At 45.0% G+C, this 12364-nt stretch overlaps 1 protein-coding gene across 5 annotated transcripts in view; it reads right to left on the bottom strand.

The window, feature by feature from the left end:
• Window positions 1-11293, bottom strand: part of SLC6A6 (solute carrier family 6 member 6) — a 70913-nt gene extending 59620 nt beyond the window's left edge. The window contains exons 1-3 of one of the 5 annotated variants that reach the window (XM_090021905.1): window positions 11160-11257; window positions 4919-4954; window positions 2196-2261 (exon numbers count right to left, since the gene is read on the bottom strand). In XM_090021905.1, coding sequence (XP_089878031.1) covers window positions 2196-2250 — 55 coding nt within the window. In that variant the 5' untranslated portion in view covers window positions 2251-2261; window positions 4919-4954; window positions 11160-11257. Of the gene's footprint in view, window positions 1-2195; window positions 4892-4918; window positions 4955-11159 lie in introns of those variants that run through there. The other 4 variants (XM_090021904.1, XM_090021906.1, XM_090021907.1 and 1 more) reach the window with 4 other exon arrangements.
• Between the last annotated feature and the right edge of the window lie 1071 nt (window positions 11294-12364).

Raw genomic sequence — 12364 nt, 5'->3', positions numbered from 1 at the left:
CTCTGCAGATATCATTGATGTTTGTTGTCCCCCCCCCACCCCATCCTCCTCACACTCCCGCTGTTTCCTCCTTACTACAGGCTGTTATGTTGACAATACAGACAAATATTAAAATGTTTTATGATCACCTCTGTTCTGGCACGATCCAGGTCCAGGTCCAGATCCAGCAGAAAGTTTCATAGCTACTACTGCAACTCAGTGCACCATCCAGGAAATGCACCGCATGACAGCACTGAGCAAACATCATATGAAAATCTTGCACTCACAGTTTTTTTTTGTTTGGCTGGTTTGTGTCATGTGTCAAACTTTTTAAATTTCAGTCTTGGCTCAGATGCCACCATCCCAGCAGTCCATACTTCCTCAGGGCAACGGAAGAGATGTGATGAAAATACCAAATATATATGAAATGCTCAGATTAAATGGCTCTATCAGAGTGGGTTGTCATCATTCAGTTGTTCCACTGAGTAGACCCTCAATAGAACTGAGGAATGATTACCTCCGCCATATGAAGAGCTACCACTTACCATGTAGGTGTAAGGCGTATAGCAACAATATAGTAATTATACAGGAAAAAAAATACAACATGAAGAAAAGAAGAATGCTAAACCTACCAGTTTGTATATTTTTAACTAACAAAGCAAATTAAGGGTAGGTATGTAGACAAGAACGACGGGGCCAGGAATAGGGTTTGAAATAAGAAGCAGAGGAAATGCATTGTAGGTGTATCTAAATATAAAATGTTAAGTATCTCAGTCCTTTGAACTATGGATAGTAAACCAGTAATGACTGCATTATGAAAGATAGGATAAATCTGAGTGCATTAAAGTTAAGTGCAAAGACAGGCTATCTTAAATCACGCCCTAGTGAAATGGGAAGGCTGCATGCAACAAGATGAGGTTTGCTACCAATAAGCGCAAAGTTCTACCTCTAGGGAGAGGAAATAAATAGCATAGACAAATGGGGGGGGGGTGTCTAGCTGCAAAGCAGTGAATCTGAGAAAGACCTAGGCGTGTTTGCAGGCATGAAATACAGATTCTCAGTGTGATGCTGCTGAGAGAAATGGGAGTGGGGGAACAAAAGCCAGTATTGTTTTTGGATCTGTGTATAAGGGGCTCATAGAAATCTAAAGCACAATGCCATGCTAGGCCAACTGTAGTGAGAATCATGTGCTGTTCTGGTCTCCATGAATTATGATGAATATAGAAAAATTACAGGAAATGCAAGTAAGGGAAGTAAAAATGATCCAAGGAGTGTTGAAGGGAACTAAATTAATGTCATCTGGAAATGAGAAGACTCTATAGGCTATAATCCCACTATAAATACCTTGAAGTTAATACATGTGAAGCAAAATTATTATTCCACCTCAAAGATGGCAGGACAGGGGGCAACTGGCTTGAAATTAAGGATGGAAAAATTGAGATTGGAAAATAAGAAAAGGTTTTTAAAAGCACTGCATGTAGACAATGCCATACTCCTAAAGGAGGTAGCCTAGGCACAGTGGCCAAAGACATTGAAAAATAAGTTAAATAAGAGGCTAGGGGAAAGGATGTTGACATAGCCCTCTAAAACCCACAGAGGTCATTTTAGACAACTCAAGTGGTCGTTTCACATCCTTTCTTTAGTCATCCCAAAAACGTCCATAACATGGTAGCTCATGGGTTTGGGATATACAGCATTCGGCCTCAACTGAAATCCAACTGAGAATAATAATGACAAAGTTGTGACACTGCTGGCTGCTCAGCGACTAATGCAAAATGAGTTTGTTGGGTTCCTGATGGGGCAGTGTCTACATCACAGAAAATGGCAGCTCCAGTTGGCACAGTTCTGGGAGGCTCAGTACTGAGGCCAAACGCTGAAAGGGCATAGAGTTTAACTATCCTTATTTTTAACACTTATTGGTGGCTGTTCCAGGTCTGTGTTAAGAGATACTACTTGGACAATGTATGATGGAAGCTTACTAAACCACTGTGCCTGCAGCATCTTCTCTGTGGATCAGTCAAGAACCAATACTGGCCATGTAACATAAACACTAGAATACACTAGATCTTTATTATTATTATTATTATTTTTAAAAAAGCATTGGTAATACTTCCTAGAATATTCAGTGACAAATGGGTACACACAAAAGTGAGTCATATACATCCATATACCATCATAACCCCCCCCTTACATATACCCGTCCCAACTGCACTCACCAATCGGGACTTCTGTCCCCTCCTCAATGTGGATAGGCAGTGGTGATTCCTCCATAGGATGATGCACTGATGGAAAGTAATGAATCGTGGTAGTATTTGTCGCAAAGTGACAAGAATAAGATGGTCCCTTTCTTATCATTATAATACAAATGCCTGGTTATTGTCACAAAGAGTCCTTTTTCAAAATGGCCACTTCCTGCCACGTGACCCTTCATATATTTCCTGTGTCTGGAGACCCATTCTGATGAAGGAACTTCTGAGAATGTACTTATATTTGAGGGATGAACCACTTGAGGTTCAAAATCCCTGAGCTTTTTATATCCTTTGGAAAGTTCACATTCTGAGGGGGGGGTCTTAAGTTCTGAAAGTTTAACTTTACCGAAGAGTCTCATTTTGATCATTCACAATCCATGGGGATTAATCCCGATCTGAGAATTCATATCCATGGGAATTTACACCATTCTGAAAGTTCACAATGCCTGGGAGAGGTTTCTATCCGCAAGTCTCACCATCCCGGCACTTGACAATAGTCTTTCTATTCACATCCCTGGAGTTTCTCTCTCTTTTGGAAATTCATACTGTTGAAGAAGCCAAAGGGAGCCAATGCACCGAGGCACACATATAGCAATTACAGACAGGCAGAGATGTAGACGTCAAATCTGAGAGAGAATACTTCACACACAGAACCAGGAAAGAGGCTCTGTTGCTTAAAGCTTGCCTTCGGCAGCTTGCCTATGGCAGGTGGTGGAAGGCTGTAATGAATATATGGCCCACCGGCCATAAATTTATATTCCTGATCCATTTTAAAGTAAACATTGCAGTTATGGAGCTTTCAATTATCCATTTATGGCGTCAAAATTAAGAAAGAGAGCTTTAAATCTGCATTCCAATGGGCTCCAGATTCTAGGCTGCAACTCAAGGTCATCACACCATCATGTATTTTTTCCTCCTCCCCTCTTTGAATCCTCTTTATTTAAAGGCATTTTTTCTTACCACGGTGCTTCCTCTTTAAAAATCTGGGGAGATGCGTGTTCTTTGTCCTCTTTTCAAGAGGTCTGAATTTGTACAGTAGGGAGGCCTGTGATGATGAGAAATGGGCTAACAAGATGACACCTTCAATTTTTCTGTCGCTGTTGTCTTTTAAAAGTGGCAATGTACCACCTGAAAGGTACGAGCTCTACTCTAGTCTAAGTTTTTAGCGTATCTGTATGGGGAGGGGCAACTCTTTTTAACTGCTGTAAGTAAGTTTTATATATCATCTTTTCCATTGGAAAAAACAACAACCCATCACTAACTGGTAGCCCTACTGATTTCCGTAACACCAACCAATAATGAATTCAAAGACACAAAATAAAATTATTATGACATTTCTGACAGAAAAACAACTGGAATAAAATAAAATCCATAAATTTTGGATTAATGACAGAGATAATCTAAACCCATGCACTTATATTCTGCTGGGTTCAAAGAGGCCCTCATCGCTGAATATACCTGAACCCACCTCTAATGGAAAATGGAAAATGAAGGGTAGCATAGGAAAAATGAACAGCAGAACACAGTTGTCTACACAACTACTGTACTAGCCATAGAAATGATGATCTACAAGGGCTCAATGCGCAAGCTGCTCTTTATCTAAAAGCTGAACTAACATTTCAGCCCAACAATAGCAAAAACCATTTGTTACCACACAGCATTTTGCTATATATTAACCAGCAGTTGCTAGCAAGGATAATGTAACGTTGTAATTCAGAGATATGTTGTTATTTTCAGAAAAATGTTGATGCATGAGTAATTGGCTTGATGTCAATGCTCGTGGGTTTGCCATGCGGCTTGACAACAGTGCATGCTTCCAAGTTAGGCAAAGCGGGCCTTGCATTGTGAACAATGCAGTCATTTTCCTTGTTAAGGCAGTAATATTTTTAATCGAGGCATTTACTTCCGAGGAAGAGATACTGAGCAGAGCTTACTTTATTACCAAGAGTTTTAAAATCAAAAATCTGCAAGCAAAACAAGTCACTAGGCGATGTGCAGAACTGCAGAACTCCATGACATGCAGCTTTACTTGGTCTACGCAGAGTACTACATAAGGCTCATTGGCCTCTCTGAGACTGAGCATTTAGTCTGGAGGCAAATGTTTTCACAAAACATTTGCAACAATATTCACCAATGGTTGGTGGGATTTACTCTTACATATTTTAGTAGGTATCATCATAGGGAGAAAAGGCCTGAAATATCTCTTTGCTATTTGAGGCCACACACACACAAACATACACAAACAACTTTACAGACAGACCTTGGATTCTGTAGAAGAATCCAAGAAAGAGAAGCTTATTCTTAAGCATTGGACTGGAAACTAGGGAGCCTGAGTTTTAGAGTGTGCTTTGACACTGACTCATCTTTGGCCTGGGGCAGATCGCTTAATTACTATGCTTCCCCTCATCTGTTAAGTGAAATGATAATACATACCTGCTTCACAGGCATGTTGTGCAAATGAACCCCTCAATGTCTGCAAAGTACTTTGTAATGGATACTGCATTGATGTGCACAACAGAACTGCTTAGATAGATGTAAATAACAGTAGAGTATTATTGTGCAATCACAGTTGTTTTTTATATGCTCTTTACTTGGTTTCTATGAACAGATGGTAAGTGTTTAGTATTTGAACATCCTAATAATTTTTTAATCCTTCTGTAACTTTGTAAATCAGCATAAATAACACTTACATGAAGAAGAGTTTGTCCTGAATGGATTTTCTCTTCCTGTTTTGGAAAAAAAAGAGAAAGCAAAAAAATAAAATAAAATAAATATATAAAATAAAAGCGAGGGAAAAATGAATCCATCAGCATAATGAGATACTTTTGACTCAAAACATCATCATGCAGATGAAATCCAATAATAAATGCATGAACTAATTTTTTTTGTGGTACATCAGGATACTGAATATAATAACAAATGCAAAAATAGGCCATTGTTTCTCATCTGTCAGCCCACTACAATTTTTCAAATGTAAATTATCTCAGAAATTCTACCTGCGTCTCAAGAGAAAGTAGATTACACCAGACATCAGTGAAAATAAAACACCAAGGCCCTATAATCTAGAGTAAGGTAGGATTTTTTTTTTAACCACTTCCTAGTATCTTCGTTAATGGCTGCCTGTACTATCTACTGGATCTCTGTTGCTCCCCTTCTGAGTGCTAGTATGCAAACCTCAACACTCAACAGCAGGACCCAATAAGTCATGCACTGTCTTCCATCTGAGCTGTACAGTCAATCAGTAACCTTCGCCCAACGCTCAAACCACAGATGTACTGAAGCATAAGCCTTGCAGACAAAGAAGGTTACTGAATTCCTCCAAGGCTGCGATCGTTATGGGAGGAACCCATAACAAGAACTATAGTGCACCTGTTAGTCTTCATACCAATGAATGACCTTACATAACCACCCCGCAGCCTGCTACCTCGTGACATCCCTCTCTTTTATGTCTGGCCAAAGCTTCTGTACTAGATGCTAGCAGCTGCAAGTGAATGAAAAGCTACATGCTCTCTTTCTGCTTGTTTGTCGATCTCTATCTTGCATGTTCATTGGAGCACGGTCATTAAGGTAGCTTCTCATCTCTGTTTTGCAGGCATACGCCTACTTACTCAGAAAAAATTAGCAATATATACAAAACATGCAGAAAAAATGATTAATACAAGGGTAGGCATTAGGAAACTTTCCTGGTCTTTAGTATCTCAGATCCTGTTGCATGGCAACCCCAGCAAACGTTGGCTCTCCACTGGCAAGGCAACCACTGGAGGTAAGGTTAAAAAATATGTCAATGGACAACTTTAATCCATCTCTATGTCCAAACTTCTACTGGAGCATCCTATACCAACATCAACCACAGCTAGGATGAGCAATACACAGAATGCTAGCCTGCTTATATATACCTGCACGCATACTTGCACTTTGGAGTGTAAATTTGAGATCTTCAGCTGGGATAAACTAATTATATCAGCAGAAGTACATCATCTGAGGACACAGCTCTTGATGTAAGCTAGGATGGCAGGCATTTATGGGGAATTCAACAACTATAACGGGGTGGGCAATTGCTATAATGGAACATCCCCCGGCACAGGTGCCAGAGTGTGGCACACAAAGGCATTCTGCCTGGCAGGCCAGATGGTGGGGAAAGGGCCAGCGCTGCACTACCACAACTATTATCAGGCCCCTCATGACTCCCCCATCATCTACCCCGGCATTATTTGAGCTTGCAGATGTTTTTGGCACTGCCCAAAAACATTGCCCATCCCTGTACTATAACATCATTTTCAGACTTTCCTTCCAAATCACCGGGGACCCAGTCCTGGAAGTGGGTTGAACAAAGAAGATCCACTGGAGCTAAAAGAAGATCTCAAGATTGGGCCCCGGGAATTACTTTTAAAAAGCAGAACCTTGATCCATCGTTACAGTGTAAGTGCAGTCAGTGAAGAAAAGAGGACAAATGCACTAATCTTACTTAGTAATCTATTAAAAGCTGTGCTCTTTAAAGCATTTACAGTTTATTAGAGTGATGAATCAGATAAGGTCTGGCTCATAAGAAGTCTTAACTCCCCCAACTTTCACATTCGTCATTACTCGTGATAATAGGCTATCGCTTCAATTTAAAAGAAAACAGGAGGTACGCTCTTAAGGAAGTGAAAACAGCTTCGTCTTTATGGAGTCACTTGTTAACAACCAAAAACACAAGAGAGAGCAGGGAGCACCTGTATAAAGCTTCTCTCTGAGATTGGTGGGGATGTTTCATGTCACTGAGGTACACCCAGGGACCAGGGAATGGGAAGAAAAAAGAGAAGCATGGGATAAAGGGGTGCAGCAGGTGATAACTGAGGAGCACTGGCAGATCAGTGTGGCAATAAGCTTGCACTTGACAAGATGCAATCATTGGATCTATTTTGTGCTCCCATTCCCTCCTCTCACCCAGTCAGCAGAAATAAACAAAGCAAGTTCTGTTTTCCTAGAAAAGGTCAGAAAGTGCAGACCTTTCTAACTAAAACCAATGGTACTTGCCCAGTTAAAGGCTGCAAGACTCTTTGAAAATACCTCTCAACTGGAAAAGAGGCATTAGGGACAAACCTCTAAGATGCACCTCAGTTTTGGCTATTCAGACTGTTTGAGGAAGTCATCCTTGGACTTCTCCCTAAATTTCAGGTAATAAAACAAGTCACTTTGTAGAACCTTACTAAAACAATCATATTCTGACACACTAGACTTCCCGAAGCTCCAGCAAACTATCCTAAGGGTGCAGAATATCCTAAGGGTGCTTGACCTGTTCCAAGAATGTCACCGACTGGAAACCAGTTCACAACTGTCCCATGTCAGAGGTCTCCGCACGCACACTGCTAACAGTTCCAGCTACCAAAACCATCACTTTTTAGGCACTGCAGTGCTGTTGAACCACCACTAAGGCATGGTAGTGGATACCTAGCCCAACTGCAATTTTCTGCTCCCCCTTCTCCCTAAGATTCGGTTCAGTCTTAAGTGAAACATTTAGAATAGGTATTAGGAAGAACTTTCTGATGAGGAGGTTAGTAAAGCACTGGAACGGGCTACCCAGAAAGGTGGTGGAATCTCCATCCTTGGAGGTTTTTAAGACCCGGGTAGACAACGGGAACCTTTATCTTTGGAGGTTTTTAAGACCCGGGTAGACAATGCCTTGGCTGGGGGAATCTTTATCCCTGGAGGTTTTTAAGACCCGGGTAGACAACGCCTTGGCTGGGGGAACCTTTATCTTCGGAGGTTTTTAAGACCCGGGTAGACAATGCCTTGGCTGGGGGAATCTTTATCCCTGGAGGTTTTTAAGACCCGGGTAGACAACGCCTTGGCTGGGGGAATCTTTATCCCTGGAGGTTTTTAAGACCCGGGTAGACAACGCCTTGGCTGGGGGAACCTTTATCTTTGGAGGTTTTTAAGACCCGGGTAGACAACGCCTTGGCTGGGGGAACCTTTATCTTCGGAGGTTTTTAAGACCCGGGTAGACAACGCCTTGGCTGGGGGAATCTTTATCCCTGGAGGTTTTTAAGACCCGGGTAGACAACGCCTTGGCTGGGGGAATCTTTATCCCTGGAGGTTTTTAAGACCCGGGTAGACAACGCCTTGGCTGGGGGAACCTTTATCTTTGGAGGTTTTTAAGACCCGGGTAGACAACGCCTTGGCTGGGGGAATCTTTATCTTTGGAGGTTTTTAAGACCCGGGTAGACAAAGCTTTGGCTGGACTGATATAGCTGGGGGATGGTCCTGCTTTGAGCAGAAGGTTGAACTAGAGAGATGACCTCCCTTCAACTCTAATTTTCTATTGATTTTATGATTCAGTAAAGACCCATTCCCACACCTTACTGTGTGGTCACACCCTGAGTGGGGGTGCTGAGGTGTGTCTATAGGATTTGGGGCTGTCTGGACCCTTGCTCCTGGGCTTCAGGGAGCTGGACACTGCAGAGCTGTCGGAGCTTTTGTGGCTTTTGAAGAGTGCTTCTCCCCAAGCCAGTCCTCAATTTACTTTAATTCCTGGAAACTAATCAGACTCTTTTATCCCAGGCTGACCAGGAGGTGGAGGCTCCAGGGGGCTGCCCACGGACTCCGTTGCCACCAGCGGAAAGTAACTGACCAGCTCCTTAAAAGCCGCACTGAGCCCCCAGGCCCCAGGCACATAAAAGCAGGTGGCCCGGGCACTCAGCCTCCATGTGCAGCCGGCCGCCCTCCACCCCAAATGAATCCTGGGCTATACAGACCACTGGTCAATTGCCACAAATGGAAAGAAAGTGACCAGCTCTATTAAGGGTAGCTGTCCCCAGAGCCCCCAGTTTTTCACAAGTCCTAAGTTAAGCACCCTAACTTACAAAAGGTGTCCTCCCAGCAGACACATACAGACATTACTGGACACCCAACAGCCTCCAGGAAAAAAAAATGTTCCCATCACCTTTAAGTGCAAATGAAGAATGCCAAAAAGTTGTTCAGTTTTCCCTGAATCTAAACCTCAAAGTAAAAAATCCGAAATCTCCTGATGAAAGTAAGTGTTACTCCTCCACCTTCCAGACCACCGAGTTTTAACGGGATGATTCACTTAGACCTAATGCCATAAAATGTATTCCAGGAACACCTGGCAGCCAAGCACAAGGGACAATTACATATCTCTAAGCTGCTTCGCTTTTTGCTCCTTCAACACTTGAAACATTTTGACGTGCAAGCAAAAAATAACCGTCGCTACCAAAACAGCACTATCAACACAACTGTTTCCTCTTCGCACATTTTCTTAATACCTTTCACAATACAGTTAAAAAATGGGAACTAACCAAAAAAAAACCCCAACTCCTTAATCTGCTCCCTGACAAACTGAATGACTGGATGGGATTTCAAGTTCTTAACTTTTTACCCACTACCCTTTGTCACTTGTTCTTGTCTAATGAAGGAAAAGGAGGAGTTTTCCAAATTTAGTGAATGTCACTGCTGTGCATGAAAACGTTCATCTACAGGCGAGCTACTTCTGTCACGAAAGATAAAGTAGAAGGAAGACAGTATGCCTGCTTGATGCATATTTTATCTTCTACGTGATTGCAAATAAACTCCCCCTTTTGTTCTTATACGGCAACTTTGACTGCGCTGACTCCCAAGCTGCTCTCCAGGCTGTTCTATTATCCTGCACAAATGAATATTAATCATCTGAAAGTCACAGGGCTGAATTCTCACATCAGTTATACAGAGGTGACTGCTGAATTACTATTTACCAAGGTTAACAAGGTTCGAATTTTAACCCACGCGTCTTTGCTGTGAGCGTCCTGACTACTACTGCCACCCCTCTCCAGGGAAAAGATGACGGCGGTGGGAAAAATTAATTAACAGCAATATCACACACTCCAGTCAGATCCAGTAGCATCCCATAGTAACACTGTTTGTACTGGGCTTTTTGGTGCTCCTGTCTAGAGGTTTGCATACTGCAGTCAGACAATGGGGGTGGGGGAGAAATACTGCCTTTTGGAAGCAGCTACAAAGGGTCGGGGTGGGGGAACCAAAAAAAGGAGAGAGAAAAAGAAAAACAGCACTTCACGAAGCTGGAATGAATTTCCTTTTGCAAACTGTTATCTCAATAAAAAAAAAAGACAAAAAGTTAATGCAGGGTTGGGGGCGGGGGATGGGTGGAAATAACTGCCAGAAAAACCACAGGGTAGCTCAGCTTGAGATGGAGGTGAAGGAGGAAAAGAGATTAGAAAAGGAGGGGTAAATGTGACCTCGTTGATGAGACCAACTAAATAGTTGGAAACACTGTAGTTTTCAGTTGGTCTCATCAACGAGGTCACACTTACCCAGGGACCCTGTCTGCCTCTGTCCTTAGACCAACACGGCTACAACCTACCCCTATAAAAGGGAGGGTGTGAAAAGAACCAGGACCACTGCCTGACACCCCGGCGGGGGAGGCTGCACCCCAGACATGTACAAAACCCCGGCTGCAAAAAACCCAAGAAAACCGAAAAATGGGCTCCAGCAGCTGCTAAACCCGATCCACCTGGGGCAGCAACGTAGTGCCCGGGGGTCTCCTCCCCCCCGGGCTCTTCCTAAGCCACCGCTCTGCCCCTGCCTGCCTCTGATGACAGATGGCTCTTTCTTGCCGTCCATGTGTGCGCCCCTCCGTCTTTCTTCGCGTTAACCTCTCTTTCCTTTCTCTCTCCCCCTCTTTTCCCTTGTCCCTCTTTCGTCCTGTTAATCTGCCTTTCCTTGCTCCCTCTTCCTATCTGTGCCTTTCCTTTCTTTCTCTCTGTCCCCTCTCTCTCCCCTTTTCTCTCCGCCTGCCCCTGCTGCCTTCTCCCTTCTCCGCACGCCTCTTCCCCCTCCGCGCCCCTCTCCGCCGGCGGAGCGGACAATGGCCCGGCGGGGCGCCGCGAGGAGCGGGCGCGGGGACAATGGGCGCGGGGCGCGGCGCGGCGCGGGCGGTACCTGAGTGCGGGCCGGGCCGGGCCGGGCCGGGCGCGGGGGTCTGGAGCCGGCGGGCGGCGCGGGAGGCGGCGGCGCGACTAGCGGGGCCGGCGGGCGGCGCGGGGTGATTTATAAGCCCTTTTTTCCCCTGACCTCCCGTGCTCGCCGGCTGAGGGAGCGCCCAGCATCCCCCATCCTCCTGCAGTGGAAAAACACCGGCTCTGGGGGGTGGAGGAAGGGGGCGTGCGGGAGGAGGGGCCAGGACGGCGGGGAGGAGGGAGGCGGGGGCCGCCGCAGCTGCCGCCGCCGGCCGCCGCGTGCGCCGCTGGGGTCGGCGCGGACACACGTGCGGGCCGGAGCGCGCTAGGCAGCGCGCGCCAAGGGGGAGCGCGCACGGGGCAGAAACGCGCGCCGAGGGCGGGGGCACCGCGGGGAGGGGGTGGCGGACGCGCCCACGCGGAGAAAGGGGCTCTGGAGCGGGCGCGACTGAAAGGGGGCCGACCAGGAAGTGGGCACTGAATGGGCATAGCGCGAGCAAAAGGTGTCGAACGCACGGAGAAGCGGGTATCAACTGAGCGTAACAGGAGGAAAGGGTGTTGAACGCCTAACGAAGAGGGTATCGACCGGGCGTATCAACCTGGCAAAGGGGGTATCGGACGCTGGCACAAGAAAGGGGGTATTAAACGTGCGCAACATGAGGAAAGGGGTATTGAACTTGCACGTGTAACACGAGCCAGTGTTCATGGCATGAGGAAAGGGGGGTATCGAATGCACTGACATGAGGAAAGGGGTCTTGACCATGTATACCATGAGGAAAAGGGGGATTGAACACGCACGTGTAACCAGGGGGGGAGTATCGAATGCGCCTAACACAAGGAAAGGGGGTAAACAAACCTGTGTAACACAAGGAAGGGGGTGTTGAGCATGCATAACATGAGGGGGTATTGAATATGCTAACACGAACGGGGTATTGGACATGCATCAAATGAGGAAAGGGTATCAAACGTGTAACATGAGGAAGGGGGGTATCATGCATAACAAACACGCCTGTAACATGAAGCTTGTATTGAACATGCATAACATGAAGAAGGGGCATTGAACACATGTCCATAATGCACGAGGAAGGGGGTGTCAAATGTGCATAACAAAGAAAGGAGATATCAAGCATGTGCATAACAAGGAAAGGGGATACATTAAACATGCATAGTGAGGAAGGGGATATTGAA

This window comes from Crocodylus siamensis, chromosome 11 (genome assembly GCF_052110815.1).
Source record: "Crocodylus siamensis isolate JL-2025a chromosome 11, ASM5211081v1, whole genome shotgun sequence".
In the NCBI taxonomy this organism is placed as follows: Eukaryota; Metazoa; Chordata; order Crocodylia; family Crocodylidae; genus Crocodylus; species Crocodylus siamensis.
This window is presented reverse-complemented; position numbering and strand designations above follow the sequence as displayed.